This window comes from Trichechus manatus, unplaced genomic scaffold, assembly GCF_000243295.1.
Source record: "Trichechus manatus latirostris isolate Lorelei unplaced genomic scaffold, TriManLat1.0 scaffold00088, whole genome shotgun sequence".
Lineage (NCBI taxonomy): Eukaryota > Metazoa > Chordata > Mammalia > Sirenia > Trichechidae > Trichechus > Trichechus manatus.
In genome coordinates, this window is record NW_004444024.1 from 1,079,415 (window position 1) to 1,106,292 (window position 26,878).

At 41.4% G+C, this 26,878-nt stretch overlaps 2 protein-coding genes across 3 annotated transcripts; both read left to right on the top strand.

Annotated features, from left to right (window-relative positions):
• The first annotated feature begins 503 nt into the window (after positions 1-503).
• On the top strand, positions 504-6,311 carry FOLR1 (folate receptor alpha). The gene is made up of 4 exons (XM_004381937.2): positions 504-674; positions 2,427-2,615; positions 2,777-2,912; positions 3,055-6,311. The coding sequence occupies exons 1-4, from the start codon at positions 507-509 to the stop codon at positions 3,330-3,332; spliced, it is 771 nt and encodes a 256-aa protein (XP_004381994.1). The 5' UTR covers positions 504-506; the 3' UTR covers positions 3,333-6,311.
• A 12,617-nt stretch (positions 6,312-18,928) lies between these two features.
• LOC101351346 (folate receptor beta) lies at positions 18,929-26,792 on the top strand. Of its 2 annotated transcripts, none has more exons than XM_004382013.3 (5): positions 18,929-19,124; positions 20,112-20,273; positions 25,185-25,373; positions 25,491-25,626; positions 25,776-26,792. In XM_004382013.3, the coding sequence occupies exons 2-5, from the start codon at positions 20,124-20,126 to the stop codon at positions 25,997-25,999; spliced, it is 699 nt and encodes a 232-aa protein (XP_004382070.2). In that variant the 5' UTR covers positions 18,929-19,124; positions 20,112-20,123; the 3' UTR covers positions 26,000-26,792. The 2 variants fall into 2 exon arrangements, with proteins under 2 accessions (XP_004382070.2, XP_023592253.1); XM_023736485.1 differs by lacking the exon at positions 18,929-19,124 and adding an exon at positions 19,957-19,992.
• Positions 26,793-26,878: the final 86 nt, after the last annotated feature.

Consider the following 26,878-nt stretch of genomic DNA (forward strand, 5'->3'; position numbering starts at 1 on the left):
CATGTTTGCAGAGAACTGCTCAATAGGGTTTTCAAGGATATGCGTTTCCAGAGCAACCTACCGAAAGGTTGGTAATTGGAACCCACCCAGCGGCTCTGCAAGAGAAAGACCTGGCAATCTGCTCCCATAAAGATTTAAAAAAAAAAAAAAATTCCTATAGGACACAGTAGAACTGCCCCATGGGGTTTCCAATGAGTGGCTAGTGGATTCAAACTGCCAACCTTTTGGTTAGCAGCCAAACTCTTAACCACTGCACCACCAGGGCTCCATGTAAAGATTATAGCCTAGAAAACCCTATGGAGCAGTTCTACTCTGTCGCATGGGATTGCTGTGAATCGGAATCGACTTGATGGCACTGAACAACAACAGGGGTGGGGCATGACCCGCCTCAGGCTTCATTGTCCAGGCCCCACCCAGCTGGGGCTGTTCCCACACCTTGAGGCCCCACCCCCCCACCTCCGCATTCCTTGGTGCCACTGACCACAGCTCTTCCTTTAGAGGCAGACATGGCTCGGCTGATGACAACACAGCTGCTATTCCTTCTGGTGTTGGTGGGCGCTGGATGTGGTGCCCAGCTCAGGACTACGCGGGCCAGGACTGAACTTCTCAACGTTTGCATGGACGCCAAGCACCACAAGGAAAAGCCAAGCCCCGAGGACGAGTTGCACGACCAGGTGGGCCGAGTGGGGCTCTGGGGGTGGGAGGAGCTGACTCAGGAAGAGGAAGTCAGGAGATGGAATTGTCCAAAGCTCCTACATGTCCAAAGATCTGGCAATTGGCTCCTGTAAAGATTACAGCCAAGAAAGCCCAATGGGGCAGTTCTGCTCTGTCACATGGGGTCACTATGAGTTGGACTCAATGGCATCCAACAATAACATGTGTTGAACATACTGTGTGCCACATGTTGCCTGTATAATGCCAACAGCTCTCCTTAGTTGTTGGGTTTCTGCATTACACAGCTAAGCAAGCAGGCCCAGAGAGAAGCCTGGGAAATGAAGTTAGGGAAACCTGCCCTGGGGGTTGACGTAGGGGCTTGAACTGGGAAGGGTCCTCCAAGGATCTGCAAGGAGAAACTGCACGCAGTGGCTTGCTCTCTGCCAGCCCTATACAGCTCAAGACAGACAGAGGCTGGGTGCGAGTCACCTTGATTTACGCATCTAGCATTTATACAGTGGCTCGAGATCCTATTGATCCTGAGGTCTCCTTCAACAATTGTTTTTGCACCAACCTCTTTAATGTCATGAACCTATCTATAAATATGATTTTTAAAGTCAATATGATGCCATAACTGTAAAAAAAAAAAAAAGCAAAAGGAAAATAATTTCAATATGTGAATGTTCAGCATGACATTAGCAGATAATGACTACAGTCCCCTGTTTGCACTGTTTGAATTACTGAGCCCACAGCTGCAAGTGCAGAATGACAGGTGGTGGTGTTACTTGAATACCTTGAGCAGTCTATATATTTTTTTAAACGTGTGGATTTTAATATTTTCTTTTTACTAAATGCTAGGCTGTGGATTTTCATTTAATAAGTATGTGTTGAGTGTTTCTGTAATTGGAACTATTCTGAGGATAACCAAAACCAGTTGCCATCAAGTCTATAAGGAGCCCTGGTGCCCAGTGGTTAAGCACTTGGCGGTTCAAACTCACCAACTGTGAGACAAAGATGTGGCAATCTGTTTGCGTAAAGATTTACAGCCGTAGAAACCCTATGGGGCAGTTCTACTCTGTCCTATAGGGTCACTATGAGTCGGAATCGACTTGATGGCAACAGGTTTGCTTTTTTTTGGCTTGTCAAATCTTTTCTGACTCATGGTAACCCCATGTGTGTCAGAGTACAATACACTCCATAGGGCTTTTGAGGCTGTGAACTTTCAGAAGCAAATTACCGGGCCTTTCTTCTGAGGTGTCTTTGGGTGGGTACAAACCATGAATCTTTTGGCTACTAGCCCAGTGCTTAATCATTTGCACCATCCAAGGACTCCTATTCTGGGGATACAATTTATTTGGCTTGCTTCCTCACCTTCAGGTCTTTGTCACCGTCTCAATGAGGCTTAATCTGACCATCCTATAAAACTGCAATCTGTCTCACCTTCCCTGCGATATATTTTTTACAAAGCACTTATGTGATAAATGTTCCTTGTTGGCCCCCAGTTTCTAGAAAAGTGCCTGGGTTAGAGTAAATATGAGCTTAATAAAAATTTGAATCAATGAATTTTGTAATGTCTTCCCCTCCAGGCAGTGGTTTCCTCCTGGGCTTCCACAGCCTCTGAAAGCCCTCTCCAAAGAGGACTCCAGCAGCAAGTATTTCCACAAGAGGCTTAAGTGGGTTGGGGAAGCAAGGACTAGATGGGGAGAGGCTGTGTGTGGGAATATTCTGGCCATTATGGATGTGGGAATTAGTCCCTGATCTTCCCCATTCAGTGTGGCCCCTGGAAGAAGAACTCCTGCTGCTCCGTCAACACCAGCCAGGAAGCCCACAAGGATATTTCCTACCTGTACAGATTCAACTGGGACCACTGTGGAAAGATGGAACCTGCCTGCAAGCGGCACTTCATCCAGGACACCTGCCTCTATGAATGCTCCCCCAACTTGGGGCCCTGGATCCAACAGGTATGAGTTTCTCCCCAGCACCCTAACCCAGCAGAAGAACCATACTTTCCAGACATCACTTCAGGCTGCTCCCCCAACCTCCCTCTAGTTCCAGTTCTATTCAGATCTGGGCTGCTGAGATTTTTGAGCCTGAGCCCTTCTTCTCTACCCATGCTCTTCAGGTAGACCAGAGCTGGCGCAAAGAGCGGATCCTCAATGTGCCCCTGTGCAAAGAGGACTGTCAGAACTGGTGGGAAGACTGCCGCACCTCCTATACCTGCAAGATCAACTGGCACAAGGGCTGGAACTGGACCTCAGGTGAGGGCTGGTGGAGGGCTTGGAAGTGGAATGAAGGTGGATGTGTAGGGGTGTGGAATGGGTGTGTATTTGGGGTTAAGGGCTGGTGAAGTCAGAGGTAGTTCTGGGCTCCTTGGATGAAGGTCTTTCATCCTGCTTACAGGGCATAACCAGTGCCCAGCAGAAGCTCAGTGTGCCCCCTTTGATGTCTACTTCCCTACACCTGATGTTCTGTGCAATGAAATCTGGAGTCACTCTTACAAGGCCAGCAACTACACCCGAGGGAGCGGCCGCTGCATCCAGATGTGGTTCGACCCAGCCCAGGGCAACCCCAACGAAGAGGTGGCAAGGTTCTATGCCAAGGCCATGAGTGGCGCTGAGCCCTGTCGGGCTTGGCCTCTCTCGCTCAGCCTGGTCTTGCTGCTCTGGCTGCTCAACTGAGCTCCTTCTATCTTCTGATACCTGGACATCACAGCCCTGTTCATCCCCAGAGCTCCCACTTACTCAGTTTGTGCTCCATAGTAGGGCCCTCTGAAAGCCAGTTTAAATAAATAGACACCCCACATGTGTCTTGTGAATTATTAGGGGGTGACTGGGGATGCCACTGATTTGCTTACTGATTCCCATTGACTGAAACCAATTAAACTTGGTCAATTCTCAGCTCTGACACTTTGCTATGAACTGAAGCCAGATACTTAACTACTCTTCTAATCTAGGATACATTCATAGCTCTAAATTTCATTTTTTACTATATCTCGAACCTAGAGGCAGGCCCAGAATTTTACCATTGAAATTGTTCCCAAGCCTCCCAGTGTTGCCTGTTCTGAAATAAAAGAGATAGGAATGGGGTTGCCCAGCATGTTCTGGATGGGTAACTGGGAAGAGGTTAAGAGGGCCAGAAAAAGCTATTCTCTGCTAACAGCTAGTACCCACAAAGCACTGTCTGTCAAGAACTGTTGTAAACGCTTTGTCTTTGTTCCTATAAGGTGTATGTACCGTTGTCTGCATTTTACATATGTGGAAACAAGCACATAAACGAAAGAAATTGGCCAAAGTCACCCCCTCCATAAGAGCTTGCGTTTCATCCCATGCAGTCTGGCTCTTGAGAGTAAGCTCTTTCCCCTTGTGAAGTGGGCAGATATGTGTGCCTTGAAGGAATACTGTGTCCCTGTCTGACCAGAGGAACTGGGCCTGAGCTGGTCTCTGGCAGAGCTAGGACTAGAAGCCAAACCTAGACTCCTAGAGCAGGTCCCAAACCAATGATTTGAAAGGTTTTTTTAGGCATTGTTCCCACGTTAAGTATAGTTTGTAGCAGTTTAAATATGATAGGTTATGTTAACAGTAACATCCCTAGTATCTCAGTGGCTTAACTCAAACCCTTATTTCTTGCTCAAGCTACAGTATTTAATGCGCGTTGTGTGTGGGGGAGGAGTCAGCCTCTTAGTCATGACTCAGGCTTATGGAGGCTCCATCTTGTCACACACTTTCATGAGATAAGAATCTATAGGATACTCTCCCTTGCAAGGGTAGTATATAGGAAATTTTATAAATCTGAATTTCTGTGGGGTGTTTGAGGGAAAGTATTCTAAGGAATGTAGTATGTGGCTTCACCAAAATCTATCATCTGAGACAATCCCTATTCCACCATGAATTTCGGGGGATTAGCTAGAACAAAGTGCCAATCAAAGAGGGAGTCTGTTCTTGGTGTAGACGTTGCCAATGCCAGTAGAGATGTTTAGGAGAGTGGTGCATTTTTTTTGGAGAGAGTGTTTATCCCAGTTGGCACAAGGATAGTCTGCTAAATTGAGGGTCAGAGACCAGAGCCAGAGCTAAGAAAAAGGGCTGCATCAGATGACTAATCAAAAAAAGAACATGAAGCACCTTACCAAAAATACCAAAACAGTAACCACAATCAATCTCCCTCACTAATTTTACTCATTCCTTTAAAATTATTTGTTGTTCTATGCTTGCAAGTTCCCTCCATAGAAGTCTTCTACTTTGGGACTGGAATTTTTCTGGAAGTCTCAAGTCAAAGGGCTCTGATAGGTTGAATCAGCCAAGTGTTAGTTTATTTCTTGTCAGTAAATTATGGCAGGGATCTTTAGGCAAACAAGAGGGGAGAATAGAAACTACCTGTTGACAGTACCAAACGGTCTGGTCACTCTAATACAGCAACTGCCTATATGAGAATGAAAGAAGAATTTTCACTACGGTGTAATACACAAGTGCATGGGCCCACTGGTAACTGCTGCGTTTCATAGTCTCAGTTGATGACTACTTTGAGGAGAATATACTACCGGAACCCAAGTAAGAAGAGGGGGACAAAGAGAGTCTTCTCTATCAATTTAACCAACTTACTTTTTTTTTTTTTTAACTTTACTGTGGTAAATATATAGGTAACAAAACATTTGCCATTTCCACAAAATTTACACGCACAGTTCAGTGACATTAACAATGCTCTTCATGTTGTTCAACCACCACTGTTAACCATTCCCGAATTTTTCCCTCACCCTTAATAACTTATTTTTGATAATTCCATTTATCCTTTCTGCTTTGCCTGATCTCTATGAGTGATACAGACAGTGAATGTATTTACCAATATTGAGGATTTTATGATCTATTTTGTAAGATGTGTACCAAAATTGCTACCAATAATAAAATGTTATTTTAAACCAAGGAATAAAATCATCTTGGAAATAAATTTGTTGACAGTCATAAAAGCCCTTGCACATGAACACAAGTGTGTTTGCCCATCCAGGAATGTCCACAATCACTAATCATTCATAGTCACACCTTTAGCTTGTATAAAAAATCATCTAGAGAGGATGAGTTTCCTTTTTTTGCTTTGACATCTTTCTCTGCGTTGTAGACACAATGGACAGGGCAGTTCTTATAATACTGATGAACTAATTTTAAAAACATGGGGCATACTAATTATACCTAATTATTTTTAGCATCTCTGTTCATGAGTACCATGCTGCAAAGAAGCAAATTTTTGGTGTAATCTGGGAGTCCCTGGGTGGTGCAAACTGTTAAGCACTGAGCTATTAGCCGAATGGTTGGTGATTGGACCCACCCAAAGGTGCCTTGGAAGACAGGCATGATGATCTGCTTCTGAAAGATCATAGCCTTGAAAACCCTATGGAGCAATTCTACTCTGCACACATGGAGTTGCCATGTGTTGGAATCAACTTGGCAACTAACAACAACAACAGCATCCAAGAAGTGTTAAGAAGATTTTGTTGTAAAAGATGATGTGATCTTTTTTAAAAATTTTGTGGTAAAAATATACACAGCAAAACATACGCCAGTTGAACAATTCCTTCATGTATATTTCAGTGACATTGATTACATTCTTCAAGTTGTACAACCAATTTCACTATGCTTTTCTGAATTATTCCACCACCATTAACATAAACTCACTGCCCGCTAAACCAAAACTCTCCCTTTCTCCCTCCCTCCCACCTCTGGTAGCCACTAACAATTTTTGGTTTCTATATATTTGCTTATTCCATATAAGTGAGATCATACAGTATTTGTCCTTTTGGGACTGACTTATTTCACTCAGCATAATGTTTCCAAGCTTTATCCACGTTGTAGCATATATCAGAACTTTATTTCTCTTTATGGCTGAGTAACAGTCCACTGTATATATATACCACATTTTGTTTATCCATTTGCCTGTTGATGGACATTTCAGTTATTTTCACCTTTTGGCTATTGTGAAAATGCTGCAATGAACATTGGTATATATATGTCTGCAGGGCCTGATTAAGGCATATGAGGGCCCTAAACACTGAATCTGTGGTGTACCCTCCTCTGCTAATTTACCCATTCGAATGGGACATGTGAGTTATATACATATACATGTATATATATATATACATAACTGTGTGTGTCTTAACTGTTGATGATGTAACTTCTTTTTAAATGTGATTTTAATATTAGCGATTGAACACAAAAAGTGGCATATGCCATTTTAGCAGAATGAGATGAACTGGATTATAAAATTTCTAGTGGTACTAAAATTGTTTTACTATATACCACATTTTCTACAAAAAGATATTCCACATATTCTACAAAAAAAGAAAATGAGTCAGTGCACTTGTTTCAACAATTAATTGACTTTTACCAGTTTTGCTTTAAACGGCTCATACTTCAATTTTGATGCTTGTTTCAGAATAAATTCTATACTTATAAATGAACAAATGAAAAGATGCCATAAAAGAAAATTTAATGATCAGAAAATAAATATTACTACAAATTACTATATTTTAATTTTAGAGAGATCTTTCATATCTAACACGTTATAATTAAAAACATTTTTTTCTATTCTTTGCTCTTAAAAATTCTTCAATGATTTCATCACAATTAAGCTGCTAAATAGTAACTACTTCCATACTTAATAAGGATAATGATTCGAGTATTTCTTGAATCATTGTTGAATGCTGAGGGTTTTTGAGTCTCTTCAGGGATGAAAATGAGTGTTTTGTTGTGCAGTTTGTGATCATTAAAGTTAGGAATATGCATAGAACAATTTCAACACTGGGAAATACGCACTGTATTTTAACTTCTAGTATGGAATCATGCACGCCTACATGAGTAAAAATTGTCTTTCCTCAATCTGTAAACTTAGTTTTCATGTAAGAATGAAATTGTCCCACTTCTCCATAAAGGTTTGTATTTAAGTCATCAGGATAAGTTTGCACTAATTTCTGGAAGCCTTCATGCATTCTGCATCAGGTATAGCCACACCGTTTAAGAAGGAAAACTTACCTGAAAGAACTTCATACACTTTTGCCCTTTTTTCATGCAATATTCAAGTGTGTCAATAATGGTATAGTATGCGGTTACATGAAATTGATCTTTGGCACTGAATGATACTTCTGGAGCACTTCCATCATTTCCCCGTTTCTTTCTAACGCTTCTGTGACAGTGAACTGCTTGATAATCAGTATTTGACAGTATTTGTTTTGGTTCTGTTTTCACAATCTTCTCTTAAATTACGTAAATACCCGTTTAATGATTGTAGAGATCTGTGTGCCTGTCTTTAAATTTACTTCTGAATCTTGGAGAGCTTGACTCATCTGATTAGACTGTTGCAATGTATTATTCCACATGACCAACATAAATACATGCTCTAGTGTTTGCATTTTGTTGTTTTCAGCTTCTCTTTTGGCATCTCCTTTTTGTGTCTGGTCTTCAGCAATATTTTCTAAGGCATCTAGAATCTGAGTGTACAATCCCAGGATTGCACATGTTGCTACAGCATGTGCTCCCCAACGTGTATTACAGAGACATTTTAATACTCCATCATTGCCTAAATATGTTTTAAGAACTGCCCATCAGTGAGCAGAGGTGGTAAAACATGAGAATAACTGAACAGTAGAAAAAAAATCACCTGCTTCTGGACAACATTCTACTGTACTATGTCGTACAAGATTAAGTGAATGCACAGCACATGGTATGAAAATGGCATATTCATTATGTTCTAAAATCTTCTGTTGTGTGCCTTCACAACGTCCTGACTTATGAGCAGCATTGTCATAGGACTGGTGTCTGTATTTAGAAAAATCAGTTTTGCTAACTTGACATAAGTAGTGAAATACTTGATCTGCAATTCCTTCACCAGTATGACTTTTTAAGCTAGTAAATGTGACCATTGCTAAACAGGTTTTCCATCTGTTGGAAATATATATCTTAAAACAATACGTAGCTGATTTGTATGCGAAAGATCAGGAGTGGAATCTACAGACAAACTGAAATATCAAGCTATACTTATCTGACTGAAAATAGTTGATTGAACTTTATCATTTACTAAGTTTATTAATTTTTCATGTGTTGTTTTTGACATATACAATGGGTTGCCCTTTCCTGTGTTACCATATTTTGAGATGTGAGCTGCAAAAAATGGATCAACTGTGCAACAAGTTCAAGTAACCCCCCAAATTTCCATTTTGTGGAGACTCAAACACTTCATTTCTTCCTTGAAAAAAATAGTCCACGTTCAGCGATTGTTATAATGACAGCAACAACGCATTACAAAATAGCTTTCCAGTACTGACATTCTTCATTGTGTTGTTTCCAGTTCATGAGTTAAGCCAAAACCATATCTTTGGTTTATGACAACATACAATCTCTGTGAATTGAACTGTTTTCACATTTATCGATCATATTCAAGTTGTGCCAATTGCTAAATCCATCCATAACAAGTCAAGAATTAAATTATGTAGGACTGATTGAAAAAAAAAAAGGTCGAGAAGGGAGAGTGTTGACATGTCGTGGGGTTGTTAACCAATGTCATAAAACAATATGTGTATTGACTGTTTAATGAGAAACTATTTGTTCTGTAAACCTTCACCTAAAGTACCAGAAAAAAAAATTATTTAGGACTGAATAGTTTGCAAACAAAATAATATACAAAGCTGACTGATGGAGAATACAGTAGCCACTCCCTCTTATAATTTTCACCGTTAGCTTTGCACCCTAGAAATACATCCTGGCTACAGAACCTTGTTTGTTTACCATCAAGAAATTTTCAACACACATTTTCAAGTGGTCCACTGTGATGCTGACAATCACCTGGCCCTTTTTCAATCCAATAATTTACGTTATTAGAAGAAAAATTATTCTACAAAGCAAGATCTGTATTTCTGTTATTTATGGGGTCTGCAGATGCAACAATCGCAGATTCTAAAATAGTTTCACTTTCTACACCATTATCAATTTTTTTTTTTACTGCAGCGAAGAATGGACGCAGAATTTGGAACAAATTCTGTTATATTTGTATTGCTATCAGTAATTGCAGCACTAGTGGTATTAGTACAACAATTTGTATCCATTAAACTAGAGTGTTCAACGGAAGTCTCTTATTTATTACCGTTTAGAAAGGAAGTTAATTTTGGAATTATCTTTATGGATTCACAAATCCTTTTCTTTTTATTTTCTGTGGGCTTTCATTTTTGTGCTCCACTTGGTTGTTGCCATTTCATTTTACCTGGATATAAAATTATGTCACTTTTTAAATTTGGTTCTACTGTAGCAAATAAATCTGAATAATTGAAAATGAATAAAATTTATAAAACAAGTAAAATAAAAGAAAATTTACATTTGAATTTGAATATTAACACAAAAATTTACACTTGAAAATTAGTAAGTAAAAAAATTGATTTAGAACATGAAATTTTGTTCTTTAGGTCTGAGATAGGCAAAAGAAATAGTACTTACAAGGCAGCAGAAGTAATTTCACTCATTTGTCTTACGATGTTTGTTGGCGGGCCCTTTAAAGATCTCCACAAGTGTTTTTCGTCTTGAAATAATACTTTAAAACTTGTGCACTCACCTTCCATCCTTTGATGCTGCGTCTTCACAGTTCACTGGGCTACAGCTGATACCCACCTGGGGCGAGAATGTTCTTGCAAAGAGCATGATACAAATTCAAGGGTATGCGCAATCTGTTGGTTCGCTTTTGCTGCAGGACAAAATACGTCATGACTCATGTGATTCTTGTGCCACTGGCGTGTCCTTATGTGGTCGACGAGAGAGAACTGAATATGAGGTTATACCCAATCGGTCCAAAATGAAAAGGAAAATACAATTGTTATCATACACGGAATTTATAAACTGGTATCAATTTCATTTAGTGCCCTGCCAGTTCCCTTCTACTGCGGTACTCGTTTTTCCTTGTGTCCTGTCTGCTTGGCATCTATGGGTCTTTGCTTTGGACAACTGGTGTCCCTGTCTCGTTGATACCCTAAGCATGAGCTTACCTCACTTACTGGGTAATCCGTCCCGGTGTGTCTGTTCGCGTTGCTGCTTTCAGAACTTTTGAGTATATACCTAAAGTGGAATAGCTAGGTCAAATGGTAGTTCTATGCTCAAGTTTTTGAGGAATCACCAAACTGTTTTCCACAGTGGCTGTACCATTTTATGTTCATACCAGCAATGGATGAGGGTTGATAGTTTTTTTATTCTGAATTTAGGACCTCATCTTGGAGAAGGGCAACAGAAAAAAGTGTTGTCGGGTAATGGCTTTAGTTTTGGGGGTGTTATTAATAAGAATAACAATATTTTATAACACCCTTATCAAGCAATCTTCTTAAATTTTAACTCCTCTAGAAATAAGGAAGTTATTGTTTTTATGTTATATCATGACCTGAGAGCATGATGTGTGTCAGTACAAAAACACAAAAATTAATATGCTTTTTGAGAAGTGAAAGTTCACATTCAGGCTGAGTGAGGCCCAAAACTCATCATCAGGGGAGAACACAGGAAACAAAAAAATAGCTTTTACTTCTTCATGTTAACAACAGACTATATACTCAAAACCCATTTTTCTTATGAGCAACTAACATTATTTAAAGCTTTAAACTTTACTTCTTAAGATAGAATTAATCTGAAAAAGCACTTCTGTAAATATGGCTGAAAATCCACTCTTCCGTAAAAGAAATAAGAACACTGGAGGGGGGAAATGGTCAAAATCAACTTTTTCAGAACCCTGAAAATTAACCAAAGGCTTTCAACAATCTGAGGAGCATTTATTCAAGAAAAATGGCTATCATAAGAACGATGAGCTTAGTGGCATTTTGACTTGCTTTATTTCAGTCCTCCTCTCCCCAACTCTAAAGTAGCCTTCAAAATCAGTAGCCTCACACTACCAAAACCAAACCAAACTCATTCTCACCAAGTCCATTCTGACTGATAGTTACCGTGCAGGACAGAGTAGAACTGCTCCCATAAGGTTTCCAAAGCTGACTGCCACATCTTTCTCCCCCGGAGAGGCTGGTGGGTTTGAACCGCCAAACCTTTGGTTAGCAGTCAAGTGCTTAACCACTGCGCCACTAGGGCTCCTTCTCACAACTACAGTAGCTATGAAAACCAGCAGACTAGGGTCGCTATGAGTCGGAATCTACTCGATGGCACACAACAACAACAACAGTAGCAGGCACTAAGGCTGGTCCCTGGGTGGTGCAAACCATTAGGTGTGCAACTACTAGCCAAAAGGTTGGAGGTTTGAACTCATTCACAGCCACCTCGGAAGACAGGCCTGGTGATCTGCTTCAGAAAGATCACAGCCTTGAGAACTCTACGGAGCAGTTCTATTCTGCACACATGGAGTCACCATGAGTCAACTAACAACAACAACAAAGCAGCCGCTAAAGGGGGAAGAATGGGTTTGGAGATCCTCAAAAAGCTCCATCCCCAAAGAATTGTCACTGTTTGACCAATCTGGCAGCTCCTTGTAAAAGTCCCACTCACAGGGCTAGTCTTTATTTGACCTGATTCAGAGCTTGCTCAGTGAGAAAAACTTAGGCCCACATGTCTCACTGGTGAATTCTATCAACCATTTAAAGAAGAAATAATACCAATTCTTCATAAACTCTTCCAGAAGAGAAGAGGAGGAAACATTTTCCAACTCATTCTATGGGGCTAGTATTACCCTGATACAAAACTAGACAAAGACAGCGCAAGAAAACTACAGACCAATATTCCTTTTCAATAAAGATGCAAATCTCCTCAACAAAATACTAACAAATTTAGCAACATATAAGAAGGATTATACACCATTACCAAATGGAATTTATCCCAGAAATACAAGCTGGTTTAATGTCCAAAAATCAATGTAATACACCATATTACTAGAATAAAGCTCAAAACCACATGATCATATCAACTGATACAGAAAAAATATTTGTTGAAATCCAACCTCCTTTCATAACAAAAAACACTGAACAAGCTTGGAATAGAAAGGAACTTCTTCAACCTGATAAAGAACATCTATGAAAAATTCACAGCTATATCACATTCAATAGTGAGAGACTAACTGCTTTTCCCTTAAGATCAGGAATAAGTTTATATGGAAAATGTTCTGCATCCTACCTTGGTGAGTAGTGTCTTGGGTCTTAAAAGCTTGTGAGCAGCCATCTAAGATTTATCTACTGGTCCCACCCCATCTGGAGCGAGGGAGAATGAAGAAAACCAAAGACACAAGGGAAAGATTAGTCAGAAGGACTAATGGACCACACTACCACAGCCTCCACCAGACTGAGTCCAGCATAACTAGGTGGTGCCTGGCTACCACCACCGACTACTCTGACAGGGATCACAATAGAGGGTCCTGGACAGAGGTGGAGAAAAATGTAGAACAAAATTATAACTCACAAAAAAAGACCAAACTTACTGGTCTGACATAGACTGGAGAAACCTCAAGAGTATGGCCCCCAGAAATCCTTTTAATTCAGTACTGAAGTCACTCCTGAGGTTCACCCTTCAGCCAAAGATTAGACAGGTCCATAAAACAAACAGTAATACAGGTAGCTCACCCATGTATACGAGACTAAATGGGCACACCAGCCCAGGGGCAAGAACAAGAAGGCAGGAGGGGATAGGAAAGCTGGACGAGTGGAAATGGGGAACCCAAGGTTGAGAAGGGGAAAGTGTTGACATGCGAGGTTGGCAACCAATGTTACAAAACAATATGTGTATTAATTGCTTAATGAGAAACTAATTTGCTCTATAAACCTTCACCTAAAGCACAATAAAAAAAAAAAAATTCCTACCCCCTCCAAAAAAAAGATCAGGGTAAGACAAGGATATCCACTGTTACCATGTCTATTCAATACTGTACTAAGCGTCTAGTTAGGGCTTTTAGACAAGAAAAAGAAATAAAAGGCATCCAGATTGGAAATCAAGAAGTAAAATTATTTCTATTTACAGATAATACGATATTGTGTATGGAAAATCCTAAGGAATCTACATTATTATTATAACTAATTATTATAATTATTATAACTAATGAATGAGTCCAGCAAGTCTACAGGATACTAGATAAATATATAAAAATTAATTGTATTTCTATACACTGTCAATGAACAATCTGAAAATGAATTTAAGAAAACAATTCCATTCATAATAGCATAAAAAAAATACTTAGGAATGAATTTAACCAAGGAAGTGCAAAACTTGGACACTGAAAACCACAAAACATTATTGAAAGAAATCAAAGACCTAAATAAATGAAAAGAAATTCCACGTTCATGGCTCAAAAGACTTAATACTGTTAAGATGGCAATATTCACTGCTAGATCACTACTGATTCAACTCAATACCTCTCAAAATCCCAGTTGGCATTTTTGCGAAAATTGTCAATCTGATACTAAAATTCATATGGAAATGCAAGGGACCCAGAATAGCCAAAATAATCTTGAAAAATTAGAGGACTCATGTTTCCTAATTTCAAAATTTACTATAAAGTTACAGTAATCAAGATAGGTGGTACTGGCATAAGTTAGAATTGAGAATCCAGATTTTTGACAAGGGTGCCAAGATAATTCAATGGAGAAAGAATAGTCTTTTGAACAAATGGTGCTGGGAGAACTGGATATCCACATGCAAAAGAATGAACTTGGACCTCTACCTCACACCACATATAAAAATTAACTCAAGATGGATCAGAAACCTAAATGTAAAGGTGAAAACTAGAAAACTCTTAGAAAAAAACTTACAGGTAAATTTCTGTGACTTTGGGCTATGGCTTCTTAGATATGACACCAAAAGCATAGTGACAAAAGAAAAAATAGATAAATTGGACTTCACCAAAATTTAAAACTTCTGTGCACAAAGGACACCATCAAGAAGATGAAAAGACAACCCACAGAATGGGGAGAAAATATTTGCTAATCATGTATTTGATAAGGAACTTGTATCTAGAATATATAAAGAACTCTTAGAACTCAATAATAATAAGACAAATAACCCAATTTTAAAAAATAGACAAAGGATTTGAATAGAATTTTCTCCAAAGAAAAGAAAATATACAAATGGCCAATAAGCACATGACAGATACTCAACATCACTAGCCACCAGGGAAGTGCAAATCAAAACCACAGTGAGATACTGCTTCACATCTACAAGGATGGCTAGGATAAAAAAGCCAAATAGTAACAAGTATTGGTGAGGATGTGGAGAATCAGAACACTTGTACACTACTTGTGGGTTTTAGGATGGTACATCGCTTTGGAATGGGTTGTCTTTGTTATGTTAATAAGGCAGGATTAGTGTAGGGTGTACCTTGAGTCAATCTCTTTCGAGATATAAAAGAGGTTAAATAAGTGAGCAAAGCAGAGATGGGGGAAGAGAGATGCCAAGCACATGAAGATCGCCCAGGAGCAAGAGCTCAGAAGAGACAAGGACCTTCCTCCAAAGCCAACAGAGAGAGAAAGCTTTCCCCTAGAGCCAGCATCCTGAATTTGGACTTCTAGCCTCCTAAACTGTTTACAGCAGCTTATTCATAATCACCAAACACTGGCAATCAAGATGTCCTTCAATAGGTGAATGGATAAACAAACTATGGTACATCCATACAATGGAATATTATTCAGAGATAAAAATAAATGAACTATCAAGCCCCAAAAAAGATGTAGAGGAACCTTAAATGTATCTGTTAAGTGAAAGAAGCCAGTCTAAAAAGTTTACATACTGTATGATTCCAACTATATGTCATACTAGAAAGGCAAAACTATAGAGGTAGTAAAAAGATCAGTAGTTGCCAGGGATTCAGGGGGAGGCAAGGTAGGAGTGAATAAGTGATTTTTAGGGTGGTGAAACTATTCTCTGTGAAGCTGTAATGATGAATACATACCATTATGAAGTTTTCAAAACCCATAGAACTGTACAACACAAAGCAGGAACCTTAATGTAAACTATGGATTATAGTTAATAACAATGTATCAATGTTGGTTCATTTATTGTAACAAATGTACCACACTAATGCAAAATATTAATAATAGAGGAAACTCTGGGGGGAGAATCAGGAGGTGGTGGATATGTGGATATATACTATGAGTCGGTATTGACTGGCAGTACACAACAACATGTAGTATTTGATCAGTTATTCTACAAATCTAAAACTGTACTAAAAAGAAAATCTATTAATTATTTAAAAAATAAAATAGCATTAATCTTATCAAGCATCCTATAAGACAATGTTACTGCATTGATTTTAGCCTGTTAAATCAAGTGGTGTGCAGAACAAATATGTTTACATATCAACAAAAACAAAAAACTAGTTGCTGTCTGGTCAGTTCCGACTCATGGCGACCCCATGTGTGTCAGAGTGCTCCATAGGAGTTCTAATGACTGATACAGACAAAAGTATGTAAAAACACATTTCTGTGGTTACAAAGTACTTTAAAAAATGGGTTTTATGAAAAATTTCAACACATAAAAGAATAGTAGTATAATGAATCCCTGTATACTAACACAAAGTCAAGCATTATCAAGGTTTTGTAACACTTACCTTATTTATATCTTTCTTTTTTTTTCTGAAATATTTTTTAAAAAATTTCAAAAATCGCTTCTAGGCCAGAGAATTTAATTGCTAGTGTGAGTCTCTCCAGAACTCTCTTTCCTGCCACAGTGACTAAGCAACATTCAAAATGGTGGCTGCTCCTTCAGCCTGGATTCCAGAGTGAGGAAATGTGGAACAGAGCCTCCATTGCACCTGTGATTGACATTTAGCATGAGTCCTCTCCGCCCTAAAAAAAAAAATGTTTTATTGTTTTAAGCCACTTAGATTCTAAGATTGTTTGGTATAGCTGTATAACTTCACCTACCCTGACTCATACATCTTCTGTATTAAGACTGTTAACCAGTATGTATCAAGTTTTAATATTACTTGGTTTTTCAGTCAGAATTGCCAAGGTTATGCCGTGGCAGAGTCTCTGGGTGGTGCAAACGGTTAACAGGCTCTGCTGCTAAACGCAAGGTTGGAAGTTTGAGTCTACCTGGAGGTGCTTGGGAAGAAGAGCCTGGCCATCTACTTAAAAAAAAATCAGCCATTGAAAATCTTACAGAGCACAGTTCTACTCTGACACACATGGGGTCACCATGAGTCCAAGTCAACTGGATGGCAATTGTACCTAATGTGGTAGTATGCTGTGGTAACAAAACAAACAAATCTCAAATCTTAGCGGCTTAAAGAACAAATTGTGTTCCAGGTCCATTGTGGGTTGGCTGGGAGTTTTGTTCCTCATAGTCACTCAGGGATCCAGGATGATAAAGCAGCCATGATCTTGAGCACTGCACAGTGGCCAAACACTGGAAATTTCCTCCTATAAGTAAAGACAAATATAGGTAATCACAGTTCTGCAATGGTCATTTGCTCACCTGGCCGGATTTTTCCCCCTAGGTACTTTGATGATCTCTCAGACACATAACAAACACTCAGAGGTCTCTGAGCCACAAATCTGCCTCCAGCCTATGGAATTTCACAGCTGCTTTGACCCAGGAACACAGACGGACACCTGTGGGCTGATACTCTATTCTACTTTTTGGAGCTTTCATGGTGGTATTAGTTGCCTATGGCTGCCATAACAAAGTACTACAAACTGAGTGGCTTAAAACAAATTTATTCTCTCACAGTTCTGAAAGCTAGAAGTCCGAAACCAAGGTGTTAGCAGATCCGTGCTCCCTCTAAGTCTCTAGGGGAAGATCTTTTCTTGCCTCTTACAGCTTCTGGTAACCCTAAGCCTTCCCTGGCTTGTGGCAGCGTAGTTTCAATCTCTGCCCCAGTCATCACGTGGCGTTTTTCCCTGTGTGTGTCTGTGTCTATTCTCTTCTTATAAGGACACCAATCATGTTGAATTAGAGCTCACCCTACTCAAGTGTGACCTCATGTTAACTAATTACATATGTAAAGACGCTATTTCCAAATAAGGTAACGTTCACCGGTGCAGGTGGTTAGGACTTGAACGTATCTTTTGCAGGTACACAAATCAACACATAACGATGGCCCCTCAGACACAAAACATCTTTGGTACCACAACCATCTCCAAAATCTCTAAATGGGGATCACTGATGTCAAACCACCACTACAGGTTCTCACCTTGAAGGATCATGTCACCATGGTGATGCCACCACAAGGATACTTAGTTCTCTAGGGGCTCAAAATGCCCCTCAGAGTTCTGAACTCAGATGGCAAAAATGTCCCGATCAGGATAAAGGATCTTTAAATAGCCATTTGACTTCAATACTTTGAACTGGTCCTTAAAGTTGGCCTGTTAGCGAGGCAAATAATATTGCAGTAATTCTCAGGTGTACATTTTTCACCTCTCAACATCTCTGAAGTTGGAATGCATCTTATAATTGATGTGATAAGAAAGCATTGTGTTGATTTATTTGGAAGTATTTTTTCTTTCTTAGTGGTACATTAAAGAATGGTGTGTCTTACAATAGACAGTGACTCAGATTTGATGAAATATGGTACTACCACTTGGTAGAAACATCAACAAAGTTCTATTTAAAACAAGTGATTAAAAGTTGCTTAACTATGTTTTCAGAAATATTGGATGGTGAAATATTGTCATTCATCATTTTTATCTGTTTTTTATTGTGCTTTAGGTGAAAGTTTACAGAGCAAATTAGTTTATCATTAAAAAATTTATACAACAATTGTTTCATGACATTAGTTGCAATTCCGGCATTGTGTCAGCACTCTCCCCCTTTCCCTTTCCATCCCGAGTTCCCCGGTTCCATTCATTTATCACTTTTGAGACAATTTTTTTTCCTCTGTGACCCTGAGCAAATTCCTTGGCTTCTGTACCTCACCTTCCACCTGTGTTCAACTGGATGCTCATAAATGAACGTGATAGCTGTCATTTAAGCCCACTCAGTATGTGCCAAGGTTCTCCATATGTAATTCTCAATAATTTTCTGGTGACAAAACTAAAGCTCAGTAAGATTCAGTGGTTTTTCCTAAATTTGTGCAAGGGATAGAACTATCATGGTTCCTTTGGCCTAACCTTAAAGTCTGGATTCTTCTCCACCAGGCCTTGTCTCCACCAGGCTAGCCTTACCCTAAGAACCACTTGGTACACCTTAAAATTCAGATTCTCTCTTGGAGATAAGAGATTCTGTAGATTTTGATGAATGTTAAATGTGTGGATCCTGATGTGCGTGAAGCAACAGGAGATGAATGAAAACAAGAATGAATAAATGGACAGACTAATGGAACCTTGAAGAGGGTGGAGTCTGGATGGTTAGGGAAGGAAGAACAAAAGGAGAACACCTGAAGAGGAAATTACATTGTGTTCTTACCACAGCTTTTATAGTCTGTCCTACACTGAGGACAGAGACCCCACTGGGGATAGTCCAAGGGCCTGGAGCTGTTGCCAGCCTGGAGAGAGGCCAACCCAGACACAGCAGAGTGTGCTCAGGGCAGCAAAGGAGGTTCAGGCAAGTGCCCTAAGGAGGGAAGGGTGACAAGAGACACGGTAGGCTTGTGTGTACGGGAGGGACATATCTTTCTTTAGAAAGATCACTCAGGCTTCTGTGGGGAAGGAGACTTGGAGGGAGAAAAATTGGAGGAGGGAAGATCTAAACCCAAACCCAGAGCCATGGGGAGTGAATTTCAGAAAGGTTTTTGGAGGGACCCTTGCCAGGGCTTGGTAGCCAACTGAACGTGGGAGATGGTGACTAAGAGGAAAGGGATTCCATGATAAACTCTTAGGTACTTCAGTGACGAAGCCCAAAAAGACATATCTGTAATGAATGGGGGGTAAGGGTAGCATGAACAGAGGAGGGGGGGCTGTCACTTTTGGCCAGGTGCCTCCCACAACTCCAAGTACTCATTTGGTTGACTGCTCTAACACAGGGGACGTTTCTGCTGTACCTCAGACCCAAGGGTCTCTGTGTTTGTTTTTCGGAGGATAGGGTGGGGAGCTGGTATTTTTGCCAGAGAGAACCGAGAATGTCAGAGTCACGATGGGGTAGAGAGATGGAATGCATTTCAGAAACTAGGGAAGAAAAACATTTGAGGAAGCAAACCCATTGCCACTGAGTTTATTCCAACTCATAGCAACCCTACAGGACGGAGCAGAACTGCCCCATAGAGTTTCTAAGGAGCACCTGGTAGATATGAACTGCCAACCTTTTGGTTAGCAGCTATAGCTCTTAACCACTATGCCACCAGGGTTTCCAAAGCTGTTTAAAAACCACAACTTCCTATTTCAGTATCATTTCCTATGTGTTGGGGGAACCCCCCTTGCCAACCTTCTTATCTCCAACTTCAGGGAGCATCAGGACACCAGCACTGAAGGGACAGGTCTGACCCCATTCATTACTATGGAGATGGGGAGACTGAGGCAGGAGGTGAAGGAAGTACACCGCATGGGGTTCTTTTTCCTCAGACCTTGGTTTCCCTAACCACAACTCCTCCTGCAGGGACAGAAAGACATGGCCTGGAAATCGACACCACTTCTGCTACTTGTGGCCTGGGTAGCTGCCACGTCCAGCACCCGGGACAGGACAGACCTGCTCAATGTCTGCATGGACGCCAAGTATCACAAGACAAAGCCAGGCCCTGAGGACAAGCTACATGGCCAGGTGAGAATGGAGTGTGGCTCTGGGCTGTGGAGGTGGCTGGTTCTGACAGGAAGAGGAAGTTGGGGTGGTAAGGGAGGGGCTGAAGGGTTTGACACCCCTACACCCTGAGTTATTGCTGTGGGAGTGGATGAAGGTGGGGTGAGGTGGTTGAGGTGATCCTGGTGCCCCCCTCGAAAAGGACCTCATGTCAGTAATAATATGGGATAGTCATTTGCTGAGCACCTAACATGTGCCATGTGTTTCCTCTACATGATTTCATATTCCCAGCGGCCCTTTGATGTAGGTCAATGATGTTCTCTTCCAAAATACACAAGTGAGGAAACTGAGCCCCAGAGAAGCATATGGGCACACATAGGAATTGGACATGACCAGCCCTTGTGGTGGAATAGGGGGAAGACTGGAGAAGCTTCCTCTAGGGATTTGGAGGGTGAGAAACTGTAGGGGAGGATGGCTCTTTCTACCTTCACTACATGCCAGTCCCTTGAAGGGCCAGAACTCGAGGAGGAGAAGACCCTTTACCACAGAGATAGAGGGCAGAGGTGCTGTGCGTTCCACCTTTCTATAAAATTTATGTCAGTGGATCACAACCCCATTAGTCTCAATGTTTTATTTTCATGACAAATATTCTTTAGACTCTTTACTATCCTAGAGTGAAATTCAGAGCTCATGGAACCTATTTGCACATATAATTTTAAAATACCAACTTAATGTTCTATCTGTAATACAAAGGAGAAGCAAACAAACTAATTTATAATAAAATATTTCAATATGTAAATTCTCTGGTATGACTACATTAGAAACCAAACCAGTTGCCATAAAGTTGATGCTGACTCATGGGAACCCCATGTGTGTCAGAGTAGAACTGTGCTCTATAGGGTTTTCAGTGACTGATTTTTTGGAAATAAATAGCCAGGCCTTCCTTCTGAAGTGACTCTGGGTGGACTCCAACCTCCAATCTTCTGATTAGCTGCCAGCTACTGTACTTAACTGTTGCACCACCCAGGGATTGTGAAATTGCACATGCTTGCTTCTGTTTACAAAATCACTATGAATGGAGCAACTACAGATGAAGATTGATTTGAAAAAAAAAAACAGCAACCGCCGTCAAGTCAATCCAAGCTCCCGGTGACCCCATGTGTGCAGAGTAGAACTGTACTCTGTAGAATTTTCATAGCTGTGACCTTTCGTGAGCAGATCATCAGGCCTTTCTTCCAAGGTACCTCTGTTGTTGTTGTTGGGTGCAGTTGAGTTGGTTCTGACTCATAGCAAACCTACAGGACAGAGCAGAACTGTTCCATAGGGTTTCCAAGGAGGAGCTGATGAATTTGAACTGCTGACTTTTGGTAAGCAGGCGAGCTCTTAACCACTCCGCCACCAGGGCTCTTCTGGGTGGGTTCAAACTGCCAGCTTTTCAGTTAGTAGCCAAGTGTTTGGTGTTGAAGGAAGAAGTCCAAGCTGCACTGAAGGTATCGGTGAAAAACGAATCTCCAGGAATTGATGGAATAACAACTGAGATGTTTCAACAAATGGATGCAATGCTGGAAGCACTCACTTGTCTATGCCAAGAAATTTGGAAGACACCTACTTGGCCAGCTGACTGGAAGAGATCCATATTTGTGCCCATTCAAAAGAAAGGTGATCCAATAGAATGTGGAAATTATTGAACGATATCATTAATATCACACATAAGTAAAGTTTTGCTGAAGATAATTAAAAAATGGTTGCAGCAGTACATTGACAGGGAACTGCCGGAAATTCAAGCCAGATTCAGAAAGGATGTGGAACGAGTGATGTCATTACTGATGTGAGATGGATCTTGGCTGAAAGCAGATAATACCAGAAAGGTGTTTACCTGTGTTTTATTGACTATGCAAAGGCATTCAACTGTATGGATCATAACAAATTATGGATAACATTCTGAAGAATGGAAATTCCAGAACACTTCATCGTGCTCGTGTGTAACGTGTACATAGACAAAAAGGCAGTGGTTCAAACAGAACAAGGGGATGCTGTGTGGTTTGAAGTCAGGAAGGATGTGTGTCAGGGTTCTATCCTTTGACCATTCTTATTCAATCTGAATGCTGAGCAAATAATCCAAGAAGCTGGACTATATGAAGAAGAACAGGACATCAGGATTGGAAGAAGACTCATTAACAACCTGTAATATGCAGATGACACAACCTTGCTTACTGAAAGCAAAGAGGTCTCGAAGCACTTACTGATGAAAATCAAAGACTACAGCCTTCAGTAGGGATTACTCCTCAACATGAAGAAAACAATAATCCTCACAACTGGACCAATAAGCACCATCATGATAAATGGAGAAAATATTGAAGTTGTCAAGGACTTCATTTTACCTGGATCCACAATCAACGCCCATGGAAGCAGCAGTCAGTAAATCAAACGACGTATTGCATTGGGCAAATCTTCTGCAAAAGACCTCTTTAAAGCGTTAAAAAGCAAAGATGTCACTTTGAGGACTAAGGTGTGCTTGGCCCAGACCATGGTCTTATCAATCACCTCACGCGCATGCAAAAGCTGGACAATGAATAAGGAAGACCAAAGAAGAATTGATGTCTTTGAATTATGGTGTTGGCAAAGAATATTGAATATACCATGGACTGCCAGAAGAAAAACAAATCTGTTTTGGAAGAAGTGCAGCCAGAAATTAAAAACGAGGATGGCAAGACTTCGTCTCACATACTTTGGACAGGTTATCAGGAGGGACCAGTCCCTGGAGAAGGACATCATGCTTGGTAATGTAGAGGGTCAGTGAAAAAGAGGAAGATCCTTAACAAGATAGATTGACACAGTGGCTGTAACAATGGGATCAAACATAGCAATGATTGTGAGGATGGCACAGGACTGGGCAGTGTTTCATTCTGTTGTACACAGGGTCGCTATGAGTCAGAACTGACCCGACAGCACCTAACAACAACAAAAGCCAAGTGCTTAACCATTTGCACTACCCAGGGACTCCAAAGATTGGTACAAGTGTGTTCTAATGGCAACTTAAATGCTATAAGATACAATAAGCAGCACTGCCATTGTTGACACAATTTTCTGAAGTATTGAATGACTCCAGTAAAACAAAACATATAATATAGCCTTCTATTGCACGATATTTGCAGTCCTCGAAAATTCAGTCTATATTAAAAACTTATAAAATACAGGGTGTCTATATGTAAGATGATGTTAGGCTCTCGATTTAGGAAACCATAAATAGGTTTATCATTTATATTTTCAGCAAAATTTTTTTAATTGTACTTTAGATGAAAGTTCACACAACAAATTAGTTTCTCATTAAACAATTAATACACATTATTTTGTGACATTGGTTGTCAACCCCACGACATGTCAACACTCTCCCTTTCTTGGCCTTGGGTTTCCCACTACCAGCTTTTCTGTCCCCTCCTGCCTTCTTGTCCTTGACCCTGGGCTGGTGTGCCCATTTAGTTTTGTTTTGTTTTATAGACCTGTCTAATCTTTGATTGAAGGGTGAACCTCAGGAGTGACTTCATTACTGAGCTGTAAGGGTGTCCGGGGGCCATACTCTCAAGGTTTTCTCCAGTTTTTGTCAGACCAGTAAGTCTGGTCTTTTTTTGTGACTTAGAATTTTGTTCTACATTTTTCTCCAGCTCTGTCCAGGACCCTCTATTTTGATCCCTGTCAAAGCAGTTGTTGGTGGTAGCCGGGCACTATCTAGTTGTGCTGGACTCAGTCTGGTGGAGGCTGTGGTGGTTGTGGTCCATTAGTCCTTTGGACTAATCTTTCCCTTGTGTTTTTGGTTTTCTTCCTTTTCCCTTGTTCCAGATGGGGTGGGACCAGTGGAGTATCTTAGATGGCCGCTCACAAGCTTTTAAGACCCCAGATGCTACTCATCAAAGTAGGATGTAGAACATTTTCTTTATAAACTGTGTTACGCCAATTGACTTAGATGTCCCCCAATACTATGGTCCCCAGCCCTCAGCCCAGTAATTCGGTCCCTCAGGGAGTTTGGATGTGTCTATGACGCTTCCGTGACCTTGCCTTGGTTAAGTTGTGCTGACTTCTCCAGTATCATGTACTGTCTTACCCTTCATCATCAGCAAATATTTTTGAGGGCCTTCTAGTGTCTAAGGTCCCTGGGTGTTGTAAACTGTTTGCTCTCAGCTACTAACCTAAAGGTTGGTGGTTCAAACCCACCCAGTGGCACTGCAGGAGAAAGAACTGACAATCCATTTCCGTAAAGATTACAGTCAAGAAAAACCTGTGGAGCGCAGTTCTACTCTGTAACACATGGGACTTCCATGAGTCAGAATTGATTCCAAGGCAATGGGTTTGGTTTTGTTTTTTTCCCCTATATGTCTGGCACTGGCCAGCCCCCGGGGTACAGATCTTACTACTTGTCCAGAAGAGTACATTTAGTCAACACTTTTACTGCACTCTTCTCCTTTAAGTCTGTGTTCAAATGTCACCTTCCAATGAGGCTTTTCTCAACCACAACATTTAAAATTTCAACAATTCCCCTATACTCCCCAGTCCCTGCTTTAATTTTCTCTATATCATTTATCATAATCTGACAAAATTTATGTTTCCGTGTTTCATTGTCTGTCTTCCCTGGCTAGAACGTAAGTTCTCTGAAGGCATATTTCTGTCTGTTTTGTTCTCTGCTGTACTCCCAGCATCTAAAACAATAAAAAATAATTATTGGGCATACAGTAAGTGCTCAATAATTATTTTTTACATGTAATTGTATCTCCTCTAAGATGGGGGTTCTTGGAGGTCAAGTACAGAGGGGTCCTCACAGTGAGCATTCCCTGGGACAACCTACCTGGGGCAGGGGAACAAGAATCAAGCAGGGAGAGGTTGGAGGTGGCAGATGGCTGTGGCAGGGGAAGGCTTAGCCCTGTGTCTCCCCCCACCCCCCAGTGCAGTCCCTGGAGGAAGAACGCGTGCTGCTCGGTGAACACCAGCCAGGAGCTGCACAAGGACATCTCCCGCCTGTATAACTTTAACTGGGACCACTGTGGTAAGATGGAGCCTGACTGTAAGCGCCACTTTATCCAGGACAACTGTCTCTATGAGTGCTCCCCCAACGTGGGGCCCTGGATCAAACAGGTACAGTGTCTCCCTCATCCCACTCCAACAGGCTGCCCTCCAGCTTGCTCCCCTTGCAGGCTGTGGCTGCCAACATCCTTGGCTGAAAGGAGCCCTTCCTTTCCACCTCCAACCCAGGTGAACCAGCGCTGGCGCAAAGAGCGTTTTCTGGACGTGCCCCTGTGCAAAGAGGACTGTCAGAGCTGGTGGGAGGCCTGTCGCACCTCTTACACCTGCAAGACCAACTGGCACAGGGGTTGGGATTGGACCTCAGGTGAGAGCCTGGGGGTTGGGAGATAGAGGTGAGGTTCAGGAAAGGGGATTTTGAGGATTTGGGGTGGGGTGAGGATATCTGGGGACAGCCAGAAATGAGCTGTGGGCCCAGGGGCTGAAAGTCTGTGTCTACCATCTCTCCCTCTGCAGGAGTTAACAAGTGTCCAGTCGGGACCACCTGCCACACATTTGAGTTCTACTTCCCCACACCTGCTGACCTGTGCGAGGGCCTCTGGAGTCACTCCTATAAGGCCAGCAACTACAGCCGAGGGAGTGGCCGCTGCATCCAGATGTGGTTCGATCCAGCCCAGGGCAACCCCAATGAAGAGGTGGCGAGGTTCTATGCTAAGGCCATGAGTGGGGTTGAGGAGTGAGCCCTATGGGACAGGGCCCCTCCTGTTCCGCCTGGCCCTGATCCTGCTACTCATTGGCTGAGTCCAGCCATCCCCAGCCCTCCCCTCTGCCTGCCCTTAGCCTGGATGACCAGACTAGACTTACCTTAGCTCCCACAAATGAGGGAGCCTTACACATGCCTCCACTGTCATTACCTACCCCTCCATTCATCATCCAGTTCCTGCTCTAATGGTGTGGTATGGGGTTCCTCTAGCAGCCAGTTCTAGTAAATAGATTGACACATCCAAGCATCTGATGAACCATTTTGGTGGTGAGTTTATAGCTGGGTGGGGGAAAGATTCCATAGCTTTTGGATTCCTTCAGATTAGAGCAACTAGACCTAGGTTTGAATCCCAGCTCTGCCACTTGCTATGTAAAAGTGAGTCACTTCACTGCTCTAAACCTTAGTTTCCTCCTCAGTGAAATGGGGATAACAATCCTTCCCTCAGGGCTGTGAAAGGTAAAAGAGCTGTTGCCTAGAAAGCACATGAACCCAGCACCTGTACACTAGTTTTCAGGGATCCTGTTGCTCTTGCAGCTCCAAAAGAGTGCTAGACCCAGACCCAGACCTGACCCAAGACTTATTATTTATATTGGTCCCAAAACACCCCTCCTACCCCTCAGTCCTTGTCTGCCTGGCCCTGTGCTCAGCTCTGCAACAGGAGAGCTGGGAATGGGATTTTAGGGAAGGCTCTGGACTCCCAGGAGATCACACTGCTGAACATGATGTGGATGGGGACAGTGACGGTTCAGTGGTAGAATTCTCACTTTCCATGTGGGAGACCTGGGTTCAATTCCTGGCCAATGTACCTCGTGCACAGCCATTACCCATCTGTCAGTGGAGGCGTGTGTGTTGCTAT